The sequence below is a fragment of the Trachurus trachurus genome (genome assembly GCF_905171665.1).
Source record: "Trachurus trachurus genome assembly, chromosome: 16".
Classification (NCBI taxonomy): Eukaryota; Metazoa; Chordata; class Actinopteri; order Carangiformes; family Carangidae; genus Trachurus; species Trachurus trachurus.
Genome location: NC_139902.1, coordinates 11,873,199 through 11,899,355, shown reverse-complemented (window position 1 = coordinate 11,899,355; position 26,157 = coordinate 11,873,199). Strand labels below are relative to the sequence as shown.

At 42.7% G+C, this 26,157-nt stretch overlaps 4 protein-coding genes across 8 annotated transcripts; all 4 read left to right on the top strand.

Moving 5' to 3' along the window:
- Nucleotides 1–709: 709 nt before the first annotated feature.
- On the top strand, nt 710–10,990 carry pbxip1b (pre-B-cell leukemia homeobox interacting protein 1b). 5 transcript variants are annotated; one of them, XM_083990496.1, is made up of 12 exons: nt 710–821; nt 2,751–2,821; nt 3,215–3,290; nt 3,556–3,623; nt 4,315–4,711; nt 4,872–4,946; nt 5,675–5,917; nt 6,004–6,027; nt 7,018–7,070; nt 7,400–7,513; nt 7,664–7,754; nt 8,067–10,990. In XM_083990496.1, exons 2-12 carry the CDS (start codon nt 2,777–2,779, stop codon nt 9,701–9,703), a joined length of 2,823 nt encoding a protein of 940 aa, XP_083846622.1. In that variant the 5' UTR covers nt 710–821; nt 2,751–2,776; the 3' UTR covers nt 9,704–10,990. The 5 variants fall into 5 exon arrangements, with proteins under 5 accessions (XP_083846622.1, XP_083846619.1, XP_083846618.1 ...); XM_083990493.1 differs by having other exon boundaries at nt 7,664–7,898; nt 8,070–10,990; XM_083990492.1 differs by having other exon boundaries at nt 7,664–7,898.
- Nucleotides 10,991–12,981: 1,991 nt separating this feature from the next.
- LOC310998959 (protein S100-A11-like) lies at nt 12,982–14,539 on the top strand (the record flags this gene model as incomplete). The annotated part of the gene is made up of 2 exons (XM_083989231.1): nt 12,982–13,110; nt 14,405–14,539. The coding sequence occupies 2 exons, from the start codon at nt 12,982–12,984 to the stop codon at nt 14,537–14,539; spliced, it is 264 nt and encodes an 87-aa protein (XP_083845357.1).
- A 977-nt stretch (nt 14,540–15,516) lies between these two features.
- Nucleotides 15,517–20,805, top strand: LOC310999120 (protein S100-A16). The gene is made up of 3 exons (XM_083989444.1): nt 15,517–15,689; nt 20,092–20,213; nt 20,367–20,805. Exons 2-3 carry the CDS (start codon nt 20,094–20,096, stop codon nt 20,520–20,522), a joined length of 276 nt encoding a protein of 91 aa, XP_083845570.1. The 5' UTR covers nt 15,517–15,689; nt 20,092–20,093; the 3' UTR covers nt 20,523–20,805.
- A 1,856-nt stretch (nt 20,806–22,661) lies between these two features.
- On the top strand, nt 22,662–24,162 carry s100t (S100 calcium binding protein T; the record flags this gene model as incomplete). The annotated part of the gene is made up of 3 exons (XM_083989027.1): nt 22,662–22,678; nt 23,728–23,890; nt 23,998–24,162. The coding sequence occupies exons 2-3, from the start codon at nt 23,729–23,731 to the stop codon at nt 24,160–24,162; spliced, it is 327 nt and encodes a 108-aa protein (XP_083845153.1). The 5' UTR covers nt 22,662–22,678; nt 23,728.
- Between the last annotated feature and the right edge of the window lie 1,995 nt (nt 24,163–26,157).

Here is a 26,157-nt window from a genome sequence, read left to right as displayed (position 1 = left end):
CCTACAAAAGAGGTGGCTCTTGATTTTAGAAAATGGAAATTTCATTGAGGAATAGATTTACTAAATCAGAGAACTGTTGAATGCATTTACACGGATAATTTCTTTTATGTCTGTTTTTCAGGGTCTATGGGATGCTCCCCTTGGGTTTTCAGGAAACACACTGGCACATTTCCAGATGTTGCAAATGTTCAGATTCTCCTGAATTCAACCCTGCTCTGAAATCTTGAGGAATGACCCCCCTGATGTTCACTGTACAAGACAAACTGGTGTGGCAATGAATAAAGGCACTAATGAAGAGAAAAATATAATCTTAATGTCTGAATTATTTTGTTTTGATTAAGATGATAGTTTACATACTGTGCAGTTAAAAGAAAGAAAAAAAGGTTTCTGTGTCACACATGTAATGTTGTACCTGTTATGTGCCCTCGTGCCTTTATGTTATGTTTAATTTGACAGTTTGCAAATTTCCATGATGTATTTCATAATATTCTTTCTGGAATCAACCTGATCTTATGGACTGCAAGTGTTAAAAATGCTTTGGACTGGCCTTGTTTGAGGAAAAACCTGTGTCACCTGCATGTGTCAATCAACCTGGAAGCTCCCCCGGTGAAGCACAGTGACGCCGCGTTGCTATTGGACGCCCTGGATGCAAAGGGGCGGGGCTAGAGCAAACCCTGCCCGTGATTGGACGAGACGCGTGTGGATCATGCAAGTTCAGGAGGCACGTCCCAAGTAACTCTCAAGTTGGATGGGAAGACTTGCAAATTGTGTGCCGTGAGTGTGACAGACTGTGGGGGTCCGAAGTAAAGCGAGTGACCACGGTAAGAGCCAACATTTTGAATTTCTACACAACTTACTGTTTTATTTTATAGTAACAACGTCTGTCCTGTTGTTGTGGGGGTTTTTTTCAACTGCGTCGCAAACGTCGTTTCACTCACTTTTTCCTGGTTGCTCGTGCGTCTGTTGTGACATGAAAGTTTGCCTTTTTGACTAACGCTAACAACTCTCAATACTTCAGGCAAATTATTTTTTTGCAAAACAAAAACGGCCCCATCGCGTCAACAAGTGACTTTTCTTTGTTTAGTGGGGCGTTAAGATTAATCTTTCTCTGAGCCCTTCCCTGTGGGGCATTTCCTGTCACAGGCTTCAATATTTGAGTGTGTAAACAAAAATAATACCTTGATGAACGGCTTTGTTGCTGATGCTGTTGTGTGTGAACTGCTGTGAACAAGCTGGTTTATGGTATTTCTGCTGACAGCTTCGCATTGCCGTCCCAATGGCCTGTCCTGTGGTTTATTCTCTTGACCTTTTTTGGTGTTTTTCCCCTGTTCAGAGAAGATGATCAGATTAGGCCTGTAGCTGTAACCATGTTATTGGCTGTATTTTGCTCTAGAAAGTATATAACCTTGGCGCAGTTACAATCTTACTAGTTGTTTATAGATAAGAAAGATCAAGTGTCTCCAGTATCTGTTAACATACAAAGTTAAGGTTTGATGTCACCCAGCTTTCCAAAGCTGCAGCTGTGCAGGTTAAATAAGATGCTGCTTATGAGGATCAAATAGTAGTAGCCTAGAGGCTGTGAAAAAATGATTTTTCCTCTTTTAAAAGCTGCTAGCTTTGTGGTGCATTTAAAAATAATCCATTTAAAAACTGTCCTTAGAGTACATCGCTGCCTCTGTTGTGTTCCCCATGGCCATCTTCTGCATGCTCCCTCTTCCTGTCTCTGCTCAATCTCTTGGTGGCTATATTTAGCTGGTGTCTATTTAAGCCATTCCACTATATGTTCCACAATGCTCCTTGGGCCCTAGGCTAGATTCAGTAGACTCCTCTTGGGAGGCACTCGATTAGGAGACCTAAATTGCGGAGCTGGGAGAGAATTGAATTTGGGGAGTGAAGTGTGTCATTATCCAGACAATGTGGTGTTAACCAAAGTGGTTCGTTCTCTGCATTCACTGTTTTGCCAGACTAGACCTGATAAATATGTATCTCTGTTGTTACGTCATGTTACGTGTTTGAAAGGAAAGACTTTGTAAAGATGTAATTAGCTACCTGACACTTGTATCTGACCAGGTGTGAAAATAGAAATGTGCGTGTGTTAAAAAAATATGTTGTTTGTATAGATACAGTAACTGTCGAGGTTGAGGATAGTGTTTCCACCAAGTATAAAACGTGTAATCCCTGTGCAGTGTGTAAATAGACAGTATACAGTTGAAATTTGGCGGTTTTGTAGGCATCTATTCAACAGACCAGTGGCTTTGAATTGGACAGCCTGTATTTCCAATAATGCCGGCCTTAGTTACCCGTGTCTCTGCCAAAACATTTCCCCACTAACCCTAAAGCCAGGGTGATCAAAAGGCCCACACCACACGCAAACTACTAATGAAGAACTGAATGCTCCCGCAGAATGGGGCTTCCTGCACACATGCACGTACATGCACACACACACACGGCAATGTGTTAACACCACCTTACAGTAGGTCCTTTATCGGCAGAATGGGCGAGGCTGAATAGCAAAGTCATATATTCAAATTCTCTGTGTGTACACAAAAGGATGTAAATGTCTTAAAGCTCCAGCATTTACACTGTCAACCTAATGGTGATACAGTGGTGGGCCTCTGAGCGACACACACAGTTGTTTCAGTCCGAAGGCACAGAGGAGTATGGTATGGGGCCCTGGTTTGATTCTTGTCTCTATGAACTAAACACTATTAATCATTTAATCTGCTCTGTATGTTCTTCCTGTGTTGCAGGAGACAGGCAAAGCCTCTAGGGGGCCATGTCTGGCGGCAGCAACAACAGCTGGACCATCCTCTCTCCTGAGGTATCATTCACCACACATAAAGAGCATACGGATACGACCTCAATGAAATCGCATGATTTTTAAAAAAGAAAACTCCTTGTCCCAATTGATTTTCTTTCAGGTCACCTGAATATGAAATAGGTTTCTTTAATAAGACTGTCTGTGGTTCTTGGCTTTTTCCAGATTTAACTGTTATTCAGAAAGTCACACTGGCTTTTGGAAGTGCGCACATGCACGCACGCACTCACACACACACATACACATACTGCCTTTCTCAGTATAGTACACTATTTAAGAGAATTGCTCATCTCTTCCACTACTCACACACAATCAAAAGATAGACTGAATGTTCCAATAATAATAATCCTGTGTCTACGTGTCCTTGACTGTTTGTTTTTTGTCTGTTTGCATCAGGAGACTGCCGCTGAAACCCTGAGGCCTTCGGCAGAGGGAAAAGAGCACCATGAAGACGGCCTTACAGCTGCAGCAGGTGTCTTTTAGAATAAAGTTGAGGGTTGTGAGATTATTTATGGCACAGGAAAAACATTCATATATCATACAGTCATTGTGTGTCACGCAAGTTATGATGCAGGTCAGATATAACAGAAGGGAAAATGAAGTATAAAATCATGCTCATTCTGCATAGGCACACTGGTGTTCCTCGGCTGAATGGCTCCATTTCAAATGATGTCAGACTGTTGCTAAAAAAGGTTCATCTGTTTGTCTCCTGTGTGTGTGTGTGTTTGATGAACCAGGCTCTGGAGCAAACCAGCCTGCAGAGGGTGAAGCATCTGCAGAGGGGTCCCCTGTGGAGGCACACCTGGTATGACAGCAAAACACATCATTTTCTGTCATGTAGTGTTTGTTACAACAAATGCAGCTCTAATTGGCCAACAGATATACAGGTGAATATGATCCATATAGACATACAGTACATTTAAACCGCTTGTGCAGCTGTATAAGCTCAGGAGCATTGCACAGAGTACAGAGCTTATTTAGCCTCAGCTAAATATTTATACCTGGAAGATGACTCACTTCAGCTGTTACCAGGCTACAGCTTCTTGGTGGAGTTATAAAAGAATGATTATCTCTGTTAACTTTGCAGTGCCAACAGAACATTTCTATTTAAAGAGTTTTAGAAAACAAGAGAGGAACTCTTATTTAATCACTTGGTAACAGCTTTATGAAAGACTTCAGAGGAATTTCATTCAGATCTTGTTCATGTACTGTATGTTTTGTAAAGTTAAAGGAATAGTTGCCTACATTGTGAAATGCACTTATTGGCCTTCTGGCTTAACATAAAGACTGCCTTTAGTAACACTGCAGCAGTGCTAATCTGTATCATCTAACTTTCTGCCAGGAAGTGAATAACCACACTGCTCAAAATGTTGAACTTTTGTTCTTGAATTATGTGCTTTGCTCAAGTTTGAACCTAAAATGCTAGAATATAGGGTGCCCTAAAACCTGTGAGTGACAGTGTTATGCTCTAAGGGGTTTTAATGACCTGATTCCAGGTATCAGAAGAAAAAACAGCCGAGCTAAGTGGAGGCGAAAGCACAGAGCAGCACACCTCTGTGCCCACGGCCGCCACTGATGCCTCTGTTCCCACCTCTTTGGAAGTCTCCAGCAGTTTCAGCCCTGGCAGTGATGCACTCAGCCAGTCAGAGGGCCTACCTGAGGGGCTGGCACAGTCCAGCCATGACCCTGATTCATTCTCGGATTCCTACTCCCACATAACCCCCTCCCCCGATGAGCCCCCAGCCTCGTTGCTGAGCACAGAGACTCTGGGTGGGATGGAATATACACAAGAAGAAGAGAGGCTCACACATCCACTAAACGAGGAAGAGGTACAACAGGAAGGGGAGGAGTCTGACCGGTCTCCAAGGACGACTGATCTAGGGAAACAGGCAGGTATGAATAGTGACACAGGTCTTTATATATTAACTTCAAAAAGCCCAGCACAAGTTTTTCTAATGTGTTCATGTGTATTATAAACATTGGTTGAGATCATCACGTGGTATGCCTGTATCCTCCCTTTCTTTCTTCCTACATGTACTATTTGTGTTTGAAGTGTACTTGGTGGACCAGCTGATTATGGACTTGTTCAGTATCTGGGCCAGGAAGTTGTCTGGAGAGGCTGTGGTTGGTATGAGGAAGGGAGCATGATGTGACAGAGAAACTCTTATTTGCATGACACCCTGCTGAAGTAAATTGGCTTCAGAGGGACTGGGACCTCTAAAGTTTTTTGCAGTGTGATGTTTTCGTCTGCTGCTCTTTGCCTCACTACAGCATTAAGAAACCAGTCTCCCTTTGCTCTCTTGTACATTGTTTCATACATCCTTTGCTACCAACTAGGGCTCAGTGTCAGTCAGTGAGTCTAGTGCCATCACTACTGAACCGTAAAATCGGATGGAGATAGTTTGGAAAGTTTAAACACTGTTGTTTCAAAGTACCAGAAGTTCTGAATTGAAGTGTTTGAATCACTTAATGCAGTCGAAAGGAGAATGAGGAATGGCAATTGAGCAAATTAACCAGTGTGCCGTTGCACAGCTGAGCCAATAAAGAAGCAAGTGTCTTACCTCCCATGAGGACTTTTGTCTCACACTGCAGGACCATACCTGCTGTGCAATCTAATATCAGCCCTCTGAGTGCAAGAGCAAATTTGTGCCCAACAATGTACAACAGCTTTGCTTTAAAATAATAAATGTCAGAAAATAAAACCATCTAATGGATACCTACAAAGTAAATGATCTGCTGTTTTCACCGTTTATGCCTTTGGGGAAGCCGTAAAGTAGATTAAACTTGAATTGCGTGGTGATTTGCAAGATATTACTTTAAAAACAGCTCTTCAAACTCTTTCTGTTACTTCTCCAGGATCCTCTGTGGATTCAGAGGTGGGCGAGGAGAGGGCCGAGAGGACAGAGGAGGACACGGAGCCAGAGGTGAGGAGGAGGTCTCTGCTAGCAGCCCTGGAACGGATCGGGAGGGCAGAGGAGGAAGAGGAAGCAGAGGAAGAGTTCCGGCTGCCACAGCGAGACGAAGACAGCGGGTTCTCCGTGAACAAGTGCATCCTCGGAGCCGTCATTCTGCTGGGCCTCGGCACCATCTTTTTCTCAGGTAGGAGAAGTTTAGATACATGACACTGTTGCCAGTAGTGGAATAGATAAAGGGATCTTTGCGACTCAGGTGTATTATACCTGCAGGTGTCTTCATGGACCTGGATGAAGGTAGGTGCCTTTTGTAGGCTTGTTTGTATGTGCATGAGTGAAAGAGTCATTTCTTGTCAACAGCATACATTTGTATGTGTGTATGTGCATGTGGGGTTGAGGTGGGGTAGTTCTGCATCTTGCATTATTTTAAACACAAGACTTCAAAGCACTGCATGCTTTTAAACGTGTGAACAAGAGAGAGAGCGCGGTTTGTGCACTTTTGCTATGAAGCTTATTTATGCTGCGTTTGAGACGAGTCGGAAATCAGAATCTCCCAGTTGAAAACTCAGAGTTCCGACTTCAAAGCGTCCGAGACACACCACGCCAGAATAACCAAAAATATGACTGGGACAAACTTTGTAATGTTTTTAGGCCTTACATGAAGCACTTTGATTGCAAAGGGCACAAAAACAATTAAAGAAAGAACCTTTTAATGTATTTTGGCATTTAAATGCATTTTGATTGATGTTTTACCTTTGACGGTTTGGTTCTGCATGGGTGCAGATGTGACATCAGACTGTCGAGATTGTCGAGGAAGTCGGGTAGATTTTTTTTTCTCTGACTTTGCCAAGTGGGAGTTTCGACTCGAGGTGGCGTTCGATTGCACTTTTTCAAGTCGGAGTTCGGAAAGATCCAAGTTCCGCCTTGTCTCGAACGCAGCATTAGTGTTGGTAAACGAAAACCTTGTACTGTACCTCATCACCATAATGTAAACCAATGGCTTTAACTTGACCACAACATTTTTTTTTTCCTTTTTAATTTTTATTTAAGTTTTAAGTATTTTTTTCTTAGCATGAACATTAAACTGTTGCAAGGATATTGAAGATGAAGTGAAATAGAAAATTAGTAAAATTGGAAATACAGGATTTTCAGCCAGGAGCGCACACTGTATTTGCTTGATTTTATTTGGTATGATGCCACTTTTTTCACCAATTAACAAGAGTGTATCTTCTGCCTGTTTTCTTTGCCTTTCAATACTGAAATAAAGCTTTGCATAATAATTTGCAGAGAGTGACTACGGCACCAGGGAACTGAAAGATTCAGAATTATCAGGAAAACAGGTCAGTCTGACATCACTTCATCACTCCTTTGTTCTCCCTCTATTCTGTCTAACTTTCACCGACTATGTCATGTTGTTTTACTGTATAAGGACAGTGAGCACCACGACATGTAGGTTTAGTGCGATATGCTCAGTAGGAGACCACCCACAATGCTGGCAGCATTACTGCTATTGTCTACCAACTGTGCTTCTCTGGACTTTTGTTCTTTCCCATTTCATCAACGCATACTGTTCTCTCATTTCCTGGCTACTGTGTCTGGCAATAATGATTTCGAGAAGTCCTCTAAAGCCTTGCCATTGTGTTGTACTGCATGTATAATTTGTTGACAGGAGTGGCTTAGTCCAGAAGTCCCTCCACCCCCACTAGATGCTGACAATACAGAGCTTCTAAATAAGTTAGCCAAAGGAAACGAGCAGATTTCTGTGCTACAAGCCCAACTTCAGGTGCGACTCCATTCTGTCTCTCATCTTATTCCACCTCTATGCAGTATACATACAGTATGTGTATGAGTGTGTGTCTGTGTATAAGAGGGTGTCACTGAGTGTGTAATATTCTCACAGGGCCCTCTTCTCCTGTTCTTTTTCTTTAAACAGACACAGGGAGAAGAGCTAAAAGTAGCCAAGGGACATGCAGCAGAGGGAGCAAAGGAGCGGCTGCAGTGGGAGGAGGTGGAGAAGGAAAACAGTAGGTTGAAGAAAGAGACGGCATCTCTCCCTGTTCTACAGACAGAAAATGAGAGGATGAAGAGAAAGCTGGAGTCTGTCCCGGCCCTACAGAAAGAACTAGAAACACTGAGATCGACTGTGACTGAATTAAAACGATCCTCAGGTACAAAGGGACAGAGGGAGGAGGTAGGGAGGGGACGTGACGGAGGGTAGAGGATGTAGAAGGATGATAGTTTATAGAAAATAAGCAACGGTGTAAGACATTGTTTTCATTGTTTTCTTACATTACAAAGATGAACAATGAGTAATTATAACTATTTGTTTCTTTCAGCAGCCAGTGATGCAGCTCAAACACCTGTGAAGCCCACTACATCGCCCCCCAGTGGCCAACCAGGGGAAAGCAAGCAGGACACAGCCAGACCTCCAGAGAGTCAGGCCAAGAAACCACTGAACGACCAGAAGGAGAAGAAGACAGATTGGAATAAGGCAAAATATGACATTGGTGAAAAGAAAGGGTGGAAAGAGAGAGAAAAAACTGAACGAAAGGAGGAGAAAATAGAGCGCAAAGAAGGGGGTAAGACAGAGAAAAAGGGAAAACATGAGCAAGGAAAGTTTGACAAGGAGAAAGATAAGGGAGATAAGCAGCAGAGGCACAGTGATGAGACAAAACAACGGAAGGAGAAAGAGTGGAAGAAAGACAAGGGGAGCAGAGGGGATGAAGGGAAGCCATGGAAGGAAAGGGAAGGGAAGAAGGAAAGGATAGAAAAGACTGAGAGGAAGGATTGGAAGGAAGAGAAAGGCTGGAAAAAGTCAAAACATGAGAAGGTAGATGAAGGTAAACACTGGAGAGGTAAGGAGGAGAAGAAGGAATGGAAGGCAGGAAAAGACCATGGAGAGAAGCACAAGGGGAAGGATGAGTGGAAGGGAGAGAAAGAGTGGAAGAAAGTGAAAGATGGCTTCAAAGGAAGTGGCAATGAGAAAGGGAAGAAGGATGACTGGAAAGAAAAAGGAGAGAGGAAAGACTGGAAGGGGAAAAATAGCAAAGATGAGAGTAATGATCGGAAAGGAAAGGGTGAAAGGAAACACTGGGACGCAAGCGAGAGTCACAGCAAGAATCAAGGAAAAGATAGGAAAGGGAAGGATGAGAGGAAACAGTGGCAGGAGAACGAGCGGAAGAACAAAAATGGTAGAGATGATAAGGAGTGGAAGAGGAAGGACGAGAGGAAACAGGGTAACGAGAACGAGTGGAAAAGTAAAAATGGTAAAGGTGATAAGGAGTGGAAGAGGAAGGATGAGGCAAAACAGTTGGGAAAGAAAGAGGAGGAGTGGAAGAGAGTACAGAAAGAGAAAAAGCACAACGATGATCGAAAAAAGGAAAAATCAAGCGCTGAAAAACAGAAAGACAATCACTCGTCCTCCGGTAATCACGATGAAAAACATGCGTGGGGGGACGGGAAGGCCCCTCACAGTCATCGCAAACCCTCCATGGAACAACCTGAGTACTGGGTCCAGCAGAGAGAGCAGCTCCAGCACAACCCCAAACCACCACAGCACTGTAACTCACTGGAGAGCTGCGCTCGGGCCGAGGGGCTGCTCCCTGTCCCCCTCCCCGAGTTCGAGGCCATCCTCCACTCTTACCTCGCCAAGGCAGAGGGGGCGGGAGTGGACGCTTCCAAAAGAGAGCAGCTCACAAAGCTTGCTGTCGAGTTCTTCAAGGACGGGGTCTTTGTTCACGACCAGATGAGCTTCCAAGAATTTGTAGAGGACGTGGGAGATATTCTGGAAGATATGGTGGAAGGGGATGACAACGGGGAAGAGGAGGAGGAGGAGGAGGACAGCGCCATTGAGCAAGAGATGGAGGAGTTTGAAAGAGAAGTCATGAAAAAGTTTTCGGCGCCAGGAGTGGGTGAGAAGGAGGAGAGAATCAAAGGAGAGATGAGGAAGGAGAGCGGACGAGGACGTGGCTGAAGTGAAAAGAAATGATGGATCTGTCAAAAGTAGCTGAGAGGAGTCACGACAGATGAGGGCTTATTCAAAGGGAGCACTTGTTATCGGACCACAAAATGCTTACAAGAACACATTAATCATCCTGTCATCCTTCTTTTTTTTTTTACAGGATCTTATTTTACCACTGTCGTCTGCTGTCCCGGTGATTTAACTTATATTCTCGTTTCACTGTTATGGGAAAGTTTTGTATTTCACATCTTAGTACACATTTATTAGAGAAGGGGCTTGGATCTAAATCACGCTATAGGGTTTATTTGGGTGGAGAAGAAGACTGCACTTAAGCTTCACTGTTGTCTCTGCACTGTAATGACACTCGTTTAGCATAACGCAAACCGTTAAGACTCTCTGTGCGTCCATAGAAAACTCACTTAATCCCCACGTCTAGCTTTATGTCTCAGTCTGAGCTCTTGCAGCTCATGTTGAATGTCCTCGGGTGTTGAAGTCACTTCTGCAGATACTGTTACTTTCTCCCTTTACATAGGGGAGATTAAAGCTGTTAGACTCCGCTTCCACTCTCATCTCTATAATAACCACTGTCGAGTCTTGACTGCAAACAGCACTGTGCACTGATCAGGCCTGTACCTACAGTATGTCATCTTTATGGAGCATTTGGCTTTAGCCTGAGTGTCAATATCATATTACCTTCAAAACATTAGCAGTTTTGTTTTGTTTTGTTTTTTTTGTTTTTTAAATAAAGAGTGAAGTGAATGTGAACTGCTGAAATGGTTTAGTGAATATTTTATGTTAAATTAGAGAGATCTGCATTTGTTTTCTTTTGAATGTTTGTACATATGGCATTAAACATGTTTAAGAACTATGCTGAAAAGCAGAAACATCTATTTAACTTATTTTATAGAAGTCAGCATAATATAGGCAGAAAAGAATTGGCGGGCACATAAAATATTGACATGTTGAACATGTGTTTCTTTTCAGGTACAGAACGTGAATTGTGCACTAAAATGTCCTTAATAATTGTTTTAATATGTCTGTAACAATTGTTTTAAATTAGTAGACAGGTCACTTTGCACTTGGAAATAGTTGGTTCTTTTTTTCTTTTTTGAGATTTCTTTAAACATAAACTCGTAAAATGTTTCTATGTTGCTAATTCAGGGCGGTACAGCCACACAGTGATTGTCCTTCTGAGGGTAACAATGTAGCATAGACGCTGCACTTGGGATGCTCTTATTAACCCATATAATTGTTATAAGAGCAGATTAATAAATTTGGTGGATCCATGTGATGAAAAAACTGTATTTTGTCATCTTTTTTTTCTCACTTGGGAAATTATTTAAACATTTAATATTCCAGGTCTTTGTGATCCACATAAATCTGATGGCACTGGATTAACGAGCTCTGCTGAGTCTGCAGTGCTGGAAAGATGGTGAGATCTTTTTCTATTTCATTTTATGATAAAAAATAATTTATAGTTGTCTGAGGAATTGTCTTATCAACTTCTATTGAAAGTCAGCAGGCTTTACTCTTCCGCTGACAGATCAAGACAGCATGAGTGTCTCCTCTTCCAGGGTCCATGGATTGTCTTGTCTCTGTCAGATTTATGTCTTTTTGTCCTCAGGGAAACTTTTTTGTTGTCCCTTCCTTTTAGTCTCTGGATGGATGATGTTGGCAGAGAAAAAGACGGTGGTGATGTCACTTGGGTCACTGAGTCCATTTTGTCAGTCAATGATTGTACCTATTTAAAACCAGGAACTATGGGTCTGAGCTGGTTAAATTTAGATTTTTTCACATAAATACTACAGACTTGTGTATCCATACCTCCTCATTCTGTATAGCTTCTGTGGTTCGACCGAGACTAACAAAAATACATACTGTACATATCTGCTCATCCATATCCTGCTGCTTCTCTATAAAGCAAAGTTTCACACAGAGTTGACTTCCCTAATGTACACTTCTCTGTAATGAATAACTACCTAATAAAGCCTGCGGACACTGTAAATCAGTCCCGTGGCACAGCTAAAAGAGGGAATGACTTTAAAGGACCTCTGAGTTTTTCCCACACAAACTTTTTTAAAAGCATAAAATGCCTCAACTCTTCAGGCCCAAAACTGGATGAGTGGGTGCAGCAGGCAATCAAGAAATTTGAGATGTATAAATGATGTTTTGAAACATAGGCAATCAAGCCCTTAGACACAAATACACCTACAGCTTAGCATCAATCACAAAACCAACGAGCAGCATTGCCCGATGGAAAACCCATGATGCCTTTCTACTGCTGTGCACTGCACTATGACTTCTCAGTTGTCACTGTGAGACATTTATTTAGTTATTAGCTGCACTCTCCTTCTGCAGAGATGGCCCAGGGAATGAGGAAGAGGAGTATGGAGTGCAGTTTCAGGTGTATGGGGGATATAGGGCTGAGTTTGTGCGTGTGTGAGTGTCACACAGCTGAGGCGAGAAGACAGCATGTGGGTATGTATTTGGCTGATAAAGCTATTGTGCTTGTTAGCACTAACTGCCTCCCTAATATGCCAGTTGTGCACATCCTGTCAGAGATTTGGCTTAAATAATGTGTCTCCTCTGAAGTTAAACCCAAGTGCCTCGTTCTTGAAAGTTTCTGCAACACAGGCTATGTAATTATATCTGATTTACTGCTTTCTTTTTGCTCTCTACAGCAGTCTCTCTGGCACTTCTGCACTCATACACAGGAATGGAAAAATGTTAAAACTGCCGTCCATGCATCGGCATGAACTGAGCAAAACATTAAACTGTTAGTGGGCAAACATTGTGATATGTTTAAACTGTCTCTAACTTCAGTTGCCTGTGTGAGTTAGTCTGAGCTTTTCTTTGAATGAGGTGATTCATCCAGTAATCCTTAACTTCTGCCAGAGACTAGTCACACGCTGAAGTGGCATCTGAAAATGCAATCACGTCACGGAAAAAGGTCAGTGGTTTTGGGGTTTACAGTTTTACTAGTTGTAATGAATAGTGTGCCAGAATGGAAGCTGTCTAAACAGACAAATTAGTGAATGTTTTATCTGCTCACCAGGTAGGGGGGTAAAGGCTATAAAAGACCAGGCAGACTGGTACTGGAACAGTTCACCTGCACAGATACCTGAGATTGTGAGTCTGTGGTTTTATCTGCCAGATCAAATTCTAGTTCAAGTCTAGTTGTGTCTCTTCTAACCCGGACTGAACACATTTGTAATTTTTTTTTTTTTTTTGAAAAACTGTTCTGAAAAATTGACTCAACTTCCCTGTCCTGTCCTGTCTTTCAGTTCACGATGGAGTCTGCTGTTGGTGTGCTGGTGGACCAGTTCAAGGTGTACGCAGGCAGTGACGGCTCCTCTGACACGCTGAGCAAAGACGAGTTCCGCAAACTGGTCAAATCAGAGCTCCCAAACTTTGTCAAGGTGAGGACTGAGGAGTGTAGGTTTACCAAAAAGCAGCAGTAAACTGGGGAAGTTTAGGCTAGTTGTGGTTGTAAAGTTTTGTCACTGTGGACTGTTCTTTGTCATGTATGCTGTAACGTAACTGTTGAAATGAATAAGTTTATGACCTGCAGCATACATCAGTGATGTTCTGTATTTTCCCTTTAAAAATACCAACCAACAACGACATGATCTGACCAGCAAGCGTAATAGCCAAAGCCTGTACAGCTTATTCCTCAGATGGCATAACACTCTGTTATTGTCCAGAAACTTGTAAAATCAAATTAGCAAGCTACCCTGCTGTTCCTCCATTACCATGAATATGGTGACTGTTTATTTTGAGGCAATCACACCGCTTACCCATTTAATGACTGTATGTGACCTGTTTTTAAAGATAACCATCTTGAATTTTGCCTTGATGCATTTTATATTTTACTGGAATCTGTTGCCAACAACTATAATATATCACTTTATTTAGATTGTGCACATATTTTGTCAAGGAGCTGTATGTATATGTAGCGGTGTGTTTGAAAGACAGGAGTCAGGAGGGTGTTCGACGTTTGCTCTGCTGCTTTTTGTTTGCCAGCTTTCTCATAAGGCTGGCTTCACGTCGAGATAGTTATCATCTGGATGCCATACCGGCTCTTACTGCTCTGACCATGTAATTAAGCGTTAGTCATCACTCTTGTTCGTGGGCAGCCTTTAATGCATGTGGTCTTAGTGTAGGCTACGTCTGAGTCACATAGCAGTACTTTAAAAGATCCTTTCAGAAGATTTTACTCTTTCTGCTCCTGCCTGTGACCTTCAGCAGTCGGAAGGCAGGATATATCTTACATTTAAAAATGTTCCAAGTAAACAATGAGTTTGTCATGACGAAAGAGTTTCCACCCTTCAGAGACTTGGAAATCTGGCCGTGTTGTGGTTGTGTTGCCCTCACTCTGCATGTCTAACCAGCGCACAATGGTAGAAAGTAGCAGTTCCTGTGGCCTGACCAAGAAACACAGCTGCCTCTTCCAAGTGTGGAAAATTCCATGTGTTTCTACTTGCATGAAGAGTTGATATAAACACACTGGCCACTAGATGGTGACACAGTCAAAGATCCTCATGCCAGCTGCCAAACCACCTCTGCTGATTTTGCATGAATTCGTCAACTGGTGTTGTGTGCCAGCTTGCCTGCGTCTCATCTCACCACACATACCAGCTCTGGGTCGTCCTCTGGTGCCTGTCCTTGTTGTTTTCAGCATTTGACACAAAGTATCTTCCTGTTTTCTTGCAGAATGCTGCTGACCCTGCTGTCGTTGACCAACTTATGAGTTCATTGGACAAGGACAATGATGGAGAGCTCAGCTTCCTGGAGTTCTGGCAGCTGATTGGGCATCTTGCAAGCAAGCATGGGGGATTCAGCCAATAAGAGTGCCCACCGATACTCTGTGACAGTTCCAAGTGTGTTGACTGATTTACAGTGATACAGTTAAGGGGGGGAAATGGAGATCAGCCAAATGGAAAACACCCTAAAGTCTGTTTGAACTGTTGTTTATCAGTGGTCTGCTTTTCTTTTCACCCTGTTCTCTCACGAGCTGCTGCCAAGCTGACACACACACACGCACACACACACACACACACACACACACTGTCACAGAATACCATTTAACTATTTCAGCAGTTTCAGAAACCAACCCTGTTTTCTTCCCCCCCCCCCCCCCCCCCACACACACACACACACACACACACATGCACGCACAGCTGCTTGTGCTTACAGGTCTGTGCGGGTGTTGTTGAATGGGAATGCATTGTCTGAAACCTTGAGAATGTGTGTATAAGAATTATGTGCACTTTGCTTGTCTAGCTCTTGGAAATGAGCCTCTTGGTGTTTGTCATCCCTCTCTCCAGGACACAAACAGAGGTGTGGTGTTGCTGGCAGAGCTAGATTTGGTTGTGTAAGGCTGGGAATAGATAAATAAATAAAAAAAAATAGAAATGAATGAAATGCAAGCACACGTGTGTTTCTTTCCTCCCAGATTTTATTTGTTCATTTTTTTTTTATGTCTAGTGATTTCTGTCTTTTTTTTACAACCTTTCCACAAGTGAGTAAAGTTTCAGGGTGTGGTTTCAGTACATCTGTGTGTTGGGAAAGCTTTGGAAACACGCGCACTTAGTCATGAGCGCGTGCTTGTTTTTACACGTTGAGAGAAAGTGCTGGTAATAAAGGACGTTGAGGTGATTGTGCGCACATGAAACACAGCGATCAACAAAGTGATTATTTTCTTATCAAAGCTCATTTTAAAGACTTTCTGTGTTTTGTTCAGCAGCGAAAATGTTTGCAAGAAATTGTTGCTGAAAACTGTTTCGTTGCTCAAGCTGCGCCTCTCTACATTCCTTCTCTCTCAGGCACACGCCCTATGACAATGAAAAAAAAGGTTGGCTTGACTGAGGAGTTAAATCACGGAAAAGATATGTGTTGCAGCTTAATCCAGCCCAAGACTGAAGAGGAGGATCTCTGAGAGAGAAAGAGCCCAGCTGCTGCAACAGATTCTTGCTTTTTATTGTTCTCTGTCCTAACGGTGAGTATTTCTTGTCTTGATTCTGACTTTAATGACGAGCTCTCTCTTTCTCTCTGTGGTGACAGGACATATTTTGTCCAAACTGTCTTGTAGGCAAACTAGGGAAACGCTCAGTTTAGCTTATTTCCTCCAGCGTGTCATCAATTTTGTATAATTTGCGAGCGCCTCTATTGTCATTACCCAGTTTGGTGGCCACAGGGATCGGGTTCTCCTTCTTGGTAATTTAACCCCAATCCCTTTACACTTCCAGAGAAACCCGAGTCACGTTTACTTATTTATTTGTTGTGTGTCAGTCCTGACTCTGGCCGCTCTACAAATTGTCAAGATTAACTGGGGCTACATTTATGTAAATGTGGGACAGGGGCAAGCCCCTGACTGACATCTCTGTTACGCACGGCGGCTTTGGCGCATTTGCGCGGAGGCCGTTATCATCGCCTCCATGCAAACTGTGATGACTATGACAGCGGTAGGATTTAGCTCCTATCAATCTGAATTATTAACGATATATGATAAGAATCGGGTAGCGAGACTCCGATAGCCTCAGCTGGGTGTAGTTTGATGACGCGGAGAAGGAGACCTGGGCGATGACAGGTAACATGCTCCCAGAGGAAGTGAGTCGGACACACCTATAGTTCAAACAGCGAGCTGGAGTTGATCGGTCACTAATCAATGCTCAAGCACGAGCACGAGCTCGATATAGAATGCCAGTTTATAACAATGAGCTGTGGTGGTCTACTCTGCGGTCATCCACGTGTCTAACGTTCAGTCTTGAGTCTTAACCAACATTTTGTGTCACCTGGAGGGGTGGCGAGGTGAGGGGTGGAGGATGGGCTGGGTCGCCCTACCTGAACTGGTTTGTACTTGTCAAGACTTCAAGCTTTGCAGCTCTCACTGTCTGACTTCCTCTGCAGTGACTGTCCAATACTCTTTATTTGATATAGCGGAGAGCTAGTCATGCAAATGTGACAGTTTAAATATAGGAGAGTTTGTCATCTGCAGTAGGCGACTTGTATGTCACAATTCAAATACAGTGGCACTAATGACAAACAGTACAAGTTGACACACATTTATTTATATTTATCATGTGTTTCAACCAGAGGCCTTGTTCTGATCAGAGACCTATTTTGCATGGGAGACAAAATAACAGATCAACAAATAACAAAACAGAGTGCTGAAATGAAATGAGCTACAGAGACAATAAGAAGAGCCATTTACGTCTTCATTTAAAATGATGTCAAACTAAAACCAGTTTCCTCAATTTAATATTATATAACTTTTTATTTTATTTTATTATTTTTTCATATTCACATAATCTAAATTCCAAACCACCAAATGCAGCAGTTTCCAGTCTATTAATAGCAGATTACATTAAAGAGGTGACTGGTGGACAGTTCTAAAGCTTTTTTTTTTTTTTTTTAGGTTTGTTGATGGTTATAGAGATGGTTATAAAGAGACAGGAAACCAGTGTGATGGTGCAAAATTCCAGTAAAAAGCCACAAAAAAAGGGGCAGATGCAAATAAAACAATGTGCGGGGCTTCCCACAAGCATTCATAACAGTTGAGTCATTATGATCGCAAGTTCCACATAATGAATCTGAGTGCAGTGCATGTGCTGAGAGGCAATAGGAGAGCTTCATGTGTATTCAGCACACGATTGCAGTGTGTGTTCTTCTTGCTCTTATCAGGCAAAACCTACTAGGCTACATGTTCCTTTTCTACCCATTTTGTAATTCAGTGGCCTTAATGTGTCCGCTCTGACCGAGGGTGTCTTGGCTTCATGTTCATCTCATTACATTCGGAAGAGACCTTAATGGATGGTGGCCTGTCAGACATTTTGATATATAGCCAGTGCTGATACGAACACACACACACACACACACCCTTGTCGGCCTGCTCCTGTGCTGTTGTTTGTCTTGTAGAGGGTGTAAGGAAGGTGTTGGGACAATTATAGTAACCTATTAAATAATGATGAACACTGTGCTGATGACAGATGCTCACTTGCATGTAGGAAAGAGTTGTGTGCATGTGTGTGTGTGTGTGTGTGTGTGCTGGCATTGCAGGGAGACATGAAACAGAATCCAGGGTTTGGGTGGCTGCTCTCACTCACCCAGTAATTAGGTTAATGCAACAGAAGTCCTAATTGGTGTTGTCCTTCTTTAGATATGCGCGTGTATGTGTGTGTGTGCATGTCTTTCTGTCCGTCTATCTGTAGCTATGTCTTCGTATGGGTCGGTGTACATAGGTGCATAGGATGAGCACTGAGGTGTGACATCAGTGTCAGATGGGAGACTAAGCGGCTTCTACAGTTACTCCAACAACATCACCCCAGGCACCCATCATCATTACACCGCTGCCTTGCCTTGTACTAGTTTCCAATACTCACTGGAAATCCTGCAGTGAGGTCTCACCCCACATTGCTGTGATACTTATCATCTCTACTCAACTGTCCCCAGCATTTATTCAGGCCCTTTATATTCTGTGAGCAGTTGCCTTGGAGATCTAGTTTGTTAGGAAAACACAAAGCTAAATGGGAACAGAGACCTAGTGTGACCCCTCTGCTGGCTAAATAATGCCAGGATACTTAAGGTTGCAAATGCTTTGACTGTATTTTTTTAACACTGAACACTTTCTATGTCAATGCACCTATGACCGAATAAAATGTAAGCACATTTTAAATATTTTTGCATTTGTTATACATAAAACAGTTGTTTTTTAATGTCAAGCTGGACATCAATAATACACAGCTCATAGATAATGAGTGTTATAATACACATACTTGCATTCTCTATTAAAGAAATCAATATAGCTTAATATTGTTTATCAGCAGGAAATTACTGTATCTCATTTGTGTGCTAATGGATGGCAGTCAACAACTTTTCATAAAAATCAATTGTTTTAATAAACAGGAAGTAGACCCAAACAGACACACACATCGAAATATTTATTTTCCTTAAGTGCTCCCTGATCAGTTTTTCCACCATCAGCACCATGATGATTATATATTATATTGAATAAAGCATAAAGCACAGATGAAATAGAGACGTACTCACACCTGCAAAAAGATCTTTTAGCTTCTCTATTTCATTTGTGTAATATGTTCTATTCAAGTGTCCCAGTTTGTCATGACAGCGTGACACGGAGCCAACATGCACAATGCCAGGACTCTGAAACTGAAGCAGCTAAGTGGAATTGAGCCTATTGTTAATTTCATTATTTACATCTGTGCTTTTTCTATTGTCACATATCCAAATGTTCTCTCTGGAGGCCTGTTGGTGATTATCAGCAACACTCACATTTGGCACGTAATATGGTTCTCTAGACCTGACATCCAATGAAAGCATGTTGTTCCTATTTCCATCCTGCATTGTTCAGCTGGCAGTAAGAAACAAATCAAATCTTCAATCTGCATGTCTCCAGTGTTCATCTGAGGGCGCCTCTTCAAGTCCTTCTTAGATTCTCTCAGTAAAAGCAGGAGTAGCTATTTACATTCAGGTTGGTTTAATCAATTAGTTCAGACAGGCTGGGAGAGGTTTTTCAGATCATACTTGAGCTCAGTGTGCAGTGTACTGCTACAGTGTGAAGGGAGGTGTGCTGCGGCAGACGGACAGCAGGCAGTAATCTGAACCTGTGGCCTCCTGCTGGCTTGTGGGGATCAGATGTCCACCGTCAGAGATCACAGCTCCCATTGTGTTTACCTCAGAGACTCCCCTCCTCTTCAGCCTTCCATCACTCCCCCGTCTCTTGCTCTGTTTACCTCAGAGAGCCTCCGGGCTCTGCCCCCCATCTCCCCCATTCGCTCTCCTCCTCTTCATCTATGCTGACATCACTTGTGTGTCTCACCTTTCTCACATGTTTATGTCCTGAGGACAAAGCATAAGTATATGATTAATTTTCATCCAACAACAACAATTTACATTAAGTCCCTTTTGTAACTGTCTTGACTGGCAACCTGGGTTCTTAATCTCTATTGTAGCCTACTGCAAGTCTTGTAACAATCAAATAATGAATTTTCAATTAATACATTGACTACTTCGAACATACAGGGCATTCTAAATTAGGTGATATGTTTTACTAACACATTATATATGATATGATATGATTGCACATAATTAACTGTGAAAAATCCCTAATCTTAATCTGCCAGCTGTGCACAAGTATTCCAAGGTTATTATGCACATTTCTCCTTTCTGCAATGCAACAGATGATGTACTAAATAACTGAAATAAGCCTTTCATCCAACAAAAGCCCAAAGTAAATGTATTTTCATTTGAATAAAAATAAATGGGAATGGAAAATTAGTGACCTGACGGCACGTTGTCTGAGTGTGTGAGATACGGCCATATCTTCCCTGTCATGCCCTCAATTTTCTTCTTCAACTTTTTGTCCTTGCCTCCCTTCTTAGATATGGAGTCAGCCATTCAGACGGTAGTGACCACATTTCTCAGCTCTGCCAGGGGGAAGGAGAACCTAGATGGGAAATCCTTCCAGAAAATGGTAAAGAAACAGCTTGGCAACATCATGGAGGTGAGGACCTACATAGCTTTTTGTTGTTTATCCAAATACAAACCCAGAAGGGTTTTTTCCCTTTTTTTTTTTTTTTTTTTTAGGTGTAAATATCTTCATACTAACAGCGATACCTGTTGTGCGTCTTTCTGTCCATGTGTGTTTTTTCCTCAGGACACAAACAGCTCCTCTGCCGTCAAAGAGATGCAGCAGGGACTGGATGAGAACAGCGACGGAAAGGTCAGCTTCCAGGAATACCTCACTCTGATTGGCTACGTGGCCACCAGCCTCAGTCAGAGCAAGAGTGGATCCAATGCAGACACGTCGTAGATGCTTATAGGAAGCCGCAGTATTTGATCCATCGGCAAATAAATAGCAGCTTTTTTTCTCTTTTTTTTGCACCCTTTAAGTATCTTTTCTCATTTCTTCATGTTCCAGAGATCATGTATACATTTTGTTTTTTACAACAGCCCATAACAATTTTCATTCACTTAATCCAACAGTTGTGTAATGCTCTGAACTACATTTAAATGTCTGTCTGCATGTCACATCTCTCCACTGTCAATGACACATTGAAGGACTCTGAGTTGGACATTTTTTTATATCAATTAAACAAAGGATACTTACTTTATTTTCAAAAATAAAACTTAATATTAAAACTTAAGAAGTTGTGTGTTTTTATTTATTTATTAATAATCATCAATACTTACTCAGTACCATCAATGAGCATCTTGTCTCATTGCTGATGCAGTTGACCTCCATCATAATTCTGCTGGGAAACGATAAATATATATTTATCTATACAAACACTAGATGCGTACAGTTTTTTCCTTCATTTGTCATTGAACCACAGGCACCTCTACAACAACGCCTGTTCCTTCCACAGCTACCAGCGACACTTGCTAAATATAGCCATGACATCCATGGCTAGTCAAACTCAGCAGCCATTAGATGCATCAACTATTGCAACCAGATCCTGACATACAGTATATGCCTCCTATTGTGTACCATCCTCCACTCTGCAACACTATACATACACACATATGGTGCATACGGCTCCACTCATAGACACAATACACTGCAGCAACAACACACAAACAAGAAGATGCACTTAAAGTGTTGTGATGGCAGATTCAAACATACTCATGACATCTTGCAATGACAGTGCTTTTGCATTAATTATTTTCATGGTGTTTTCTTTTCTAAATACTGCACGATCCTGTAGAACACTCACTCAAATGCACATGATTATGTGAGTCTTCATATACTTTTCATGCCCTTCGTTATTTTGGTTACATTGCTTAAGTTGGATGGATAGACCCAAATTATTTAAAATATGTGTTACTGCCCAAATGCACGTAGATACAGAACCTTTTCCATGCATTTTGCGCATGCATGTGATCTGTTTTTAATGTATTTTGTGTAAATGTGTGTGTGTGTGTGTGTGTGTGTGTGTGTGTGTGTGTGTGTGTGCGTGTGTGTGTTTTCCTTTGTTGTGTACGTTTTGTAAAGCCTTTGTATTGGGGAATTCTCTGCATGGCTGCCAGGTGTGATGGTTCCATTCACCTGTGCTACACTAATCCTGCGGATACTATATCAGACATAACCTCCAGTAAACATCTCACCTCCCCACCACACGCACGCACGCACGCACGCACGCACGCACACACACACACACACACACACACACACACACAGTGACTTACCCAAATATCCAATTTGCTTCTTCAAATCGTACACTTTGCAGAGACCTTACATCTATCAATCTCTATCCTTTGTTTTGACATTAAGTACAAAATGGTTGCACAACAAGGTAGTAGCACAAATCTACTGTCACAATAGCAGAGCTGTAGCACAGTGACTGATGCGTTGGTGTCTTTGCACCACGCCTCATTATGCTGAGGAAATGTTGCTGCTCTAGTGAGATGAGCTCATCAATGCCTGAATGTTACAGACTAATTATCTGTCTCTCAAACTCACTATTCACACTCACTAGCTGTAGTGTTACTTCACTTTAATTTAACTGTAGTAACCACACGGGCCGCGTTTACTGTATAGCCTACAGGCGAACTCGTGGTGTGTCTTGCGGCTATATTAGTAACGGTAAACTAATTTGCTTAATGTCTTCTTGTAGTTACAGTACCATTAGTGCTCTCTGTCAATATGTCATCTCTGACCGATTGTGATGAGGGGTGGGGTGTGTGTGTGTGTGTGTGTGTGTGGGGAGGGGGTGGGGGGCAGGTGGATCTTACCTGTGGCAATTCAGCAGATAGCAGGTGTCTGATGCGTAAACAGAGAAGGAGGGGAGATGAAAGAGGGTGGGGGTTGGGAAGGAGGAGAGGAGCAACAGGTGGAGGGGAGAGGTGGGATGGGTGGAGTGAGGGATGTATTTAAGACGTTGTCCTGCTCATCCTCCACATCCATCCATCGCCATCGCCTCCTCTCTCTGCACCAGATCAAGAAGCCAGCACTCCACCTTCACTCAGGTAAGAGAGCAAAGTCAGGAGGATGCAGGGAACAGATTTAAACACTGGGAACTGTGTCTCAGCATCTCTCAGACTATTTGTACTCTCAAAAGTTGATTTTTACTCCTGCAGCTGATAAGTGATGTTGTCTGAAGGCGCCTGTCCGTTAAAATTCCCCGTGCAAATCGACGACAGAGACAGGAAAGGCTTTCTGTTCATTCACTGATAACTTGGGGAACCTCCATTTATCTTGTTATCTGGACAACAGCAAGATAAAGCTTGACAATAAGTCATTATGATGAGTGTTTTTTTTTTATGCTGTTGATTCATGACAGCTTGGAGCACTGTGTCCATGAGAAGAGACCGATGTAGGAAGTGACTGACAGCCAGGAAAAGTCCTCACAGTTCAGAGGTGATGCAGGTTCAGGAAAGGCAAGGACTTACACTTGTCACCGGTGTTCTCTACCATCCTGCAAAGCTAAAGTAAAAGCCAGCTCGGGTTGCTTCTCTGTGTCCTGGTTACATCTCCTCTACTGGTTCAGCTGTTTTACCAGCTTAGAGTTTCAGTCTTATCAGCTGGCTCACATGTCCGGCTGCTGACTACGTCCTGACTCCCACAGGTCCCTTTCACCGGGGCAAAGCAACAAACAGATTGAGGATAGGTTTATCTGCAGCAGCATCTTATCAGGACCACTGGCAGGGAGGAAACACTCCTGATGAGTGAGAGCAAACTTGACTCCCAGGGCCGTGCAGGGTTTCTGACTCTGCTGTCACTGGATAGATATGGATAGATGCCATCAGTTTGTAGCTACAGTATGTGTTATGTGCTATGTGTTTTTCTTCATTCCTTATCTGTATGCCTGTCTGTCAGCAAGTCTGGCATTGAGTGTCCAAGAGACAAACAGGGTATGTGCATGCATTTGTGTATGAGAGCAACAAAGAAGCTTTAACCTGTATTGATTTGCAGCAGACTGGTCCTCCATGCTTGATTAAGCAGATTCTGCAGGCAGAAGTACATGGGCTCTTGCTTTCTCCTCCTCAGTCTCTTCTTTTCTTCTATCCTCCTCCAGAATGTCTTTGCCCAACTTAGAGAACGCCTCTACCCTGGAGAGCGCCATGCAGCTCATGATCCAGACCTTTCATAAGTACTCTGGAAATGAGGGGGACAAATACACACTGAGCAGGGCTGAGCTCAAAGAGATGCTCACCACAGAGCTTGGTAACTACCTTGGGGTAAGGATGCGCACGTAAACACTTACTGATACAAAATGCTCACGCAAGTTTCACATGTATAAAATAGATCTGGCCCTAACTTGTCTTTTGAATCCTCACACATACAGAATGCCCAGGATAAGGAGGCCGTGGATAAGGTAATGGGAGACCTGGACTCCAACAATGACGGGGAGGTAGATTTCACCGAGTTCATCATCCTGGTCGGAGCTCTTACCGTAGCCTGCAACGACTTCTTTCTGGAGTACAACGATAAGCCGGAGAAGAAGAAGTGAACGCCCTCAGGACAAGGTGCAGGGAGGACCTTGTGGGTTTGCAGGACAGGACAGGACAGGGTGTCCATCTCTCCTGTCTGAGACAGTTTAGACGGGAGAGAAGAACATCCTGTCATGCACTCCACATGCACACACACACGCACACACAGATGTAATAGTCATCCGAGATGTAAATGGTGGATGTTTATGTGTTAATCTGCAGTGTCCCATCAATCCACTACAAACTGTGTTCATTGCAATGTGAAAATCTGGAGAGTTTAAGTCAGTTTCAACACCTGTCATTGTTGAATATGTGAATACATCTCTCTTTCCTGTTCTACTCATGTATTTTGTAACACACTCAAACAAAAGGAATTCCCCCCTGGAAAGAATAAATGTGACGTTTACTCAAAAAACACAATGTCAATTGTACTTTATTACAGCAGAGAGGAGTAAAGACATATGATGAACACCAGGTGGCAGCAAATGGTGCTCAGATGAGTCCTGTGGTTCTGACGGAGGTTTATTCCATTATCTTTAAATTGCTTTAGGGCAGATGGTTGTAGATTTGAGACATTACTGTTACTGTTTTGTCAATCAGTGGCAATATATCAATGTTATACTATTCATTGAACTGACACGAGGCTGCTGTTAACATCATAGTCTTGTTTTGCATCATAAGAGATTTTATGAACAGGTAGTTCCTGTTTTTACAGCAGTATAATGAGAGCTTGAAGTGACCTTGGCTGGGCCCTACACCCATGATTGTTTAAAAGCCCTGCTTCCTAAGAGAGAAATATGCAGTATGTGAGTCTGTCGGCATGTGTGTGTTTGTGTGTAGGAAAGGAAAGGAAATAACCAGCCCCAATATTAGAAAGCCAGGAAACGTTTCTTTCTTTCATGCCATCCTGTGGTGTAAGATTAATGGGAAGTTTGTGTAAGACAGTAGGGTACAGACTATAGGTTACGTGTAGGTGCATGTGTGTGTGTGTGTGTGTGTGTGTGTGTGTGTGTGTGTGTGTGTGTGTGTGTGTGTGTGTGTGTGTGTGTGTGTGTGTGTGTGTGTGTGTGTGTGTGTGTGTGTGTGTGAACAAGAGAGTAAAACATGGAGCACAGACACTTTCTCTGATTAATCTGAACCTACAACCTTTATTGGACTGGTTAAGGTGTGCACAGGAGCAGATTTGAGAGCCAGGAAGGAGAAGGTGAGAGATATGGGAGGATAATGAGAGAGGAAGTGAGAAGAGAGGAAGGAGTGTGGAAAGGTCAGAGAGGGAAAGAGAGAGAGAGAGAAAGAGAGAGACAGACCGAGAGAGAGAGAGAGAGAGAGAGAAGAGGGTGGACAGCAGCACTTTGGCCATGTGGAGCCGTGCGGCCTACAGTTTTCACAGGTCTCTGATAGGCTTTTCACACTTGTTCTGGGATCTGCTGGGGGATCCCCTCGGGTAATCCCGTCCTCCAGAGACAGAAAGACAGACAGAGACACACACACACACACACTGCTCCTATCCCGTACTGAGCTGAGCTGCAGACTTGGCCACTTGACTGTAAAAAGCCAGAGAAACTCGCAGCGAGTGACAGTGACCGAGGATTAGACAGCAGTTTTTCAGAGATTTCTAGTGGCTTTCCTATGCAGTAACAACACTAACAGTCCTTTGTCTCGGCCTATCCTGCTTTATTCCTCCTCACTATCTGGATTGTGCTTGCTCTTGTGAAGGTCTCATTATCCAGTTTTGCCTGTCACGCACCTTTATACTATTTAGCATCATGTATTGCCATTTCCTTTTTTATTTCCTCCCATTATTTTGTAACTATTTATTGCCTGATACCACTGTTTCAGTGTTGGTTATGTTGTCATGTCTTTCTTGTTTATTGAAAAAATTCTGTGTGCACCCGAAAGAGGCATTTTATATATATCTCACTTGGTTGTCAGGACACCTGGGAAGATTGTGGGAATAAGATAAATCGGTCATTCCACGATAAAAAGGGAAAACTGACCTAATGAGGAGGCGTCCA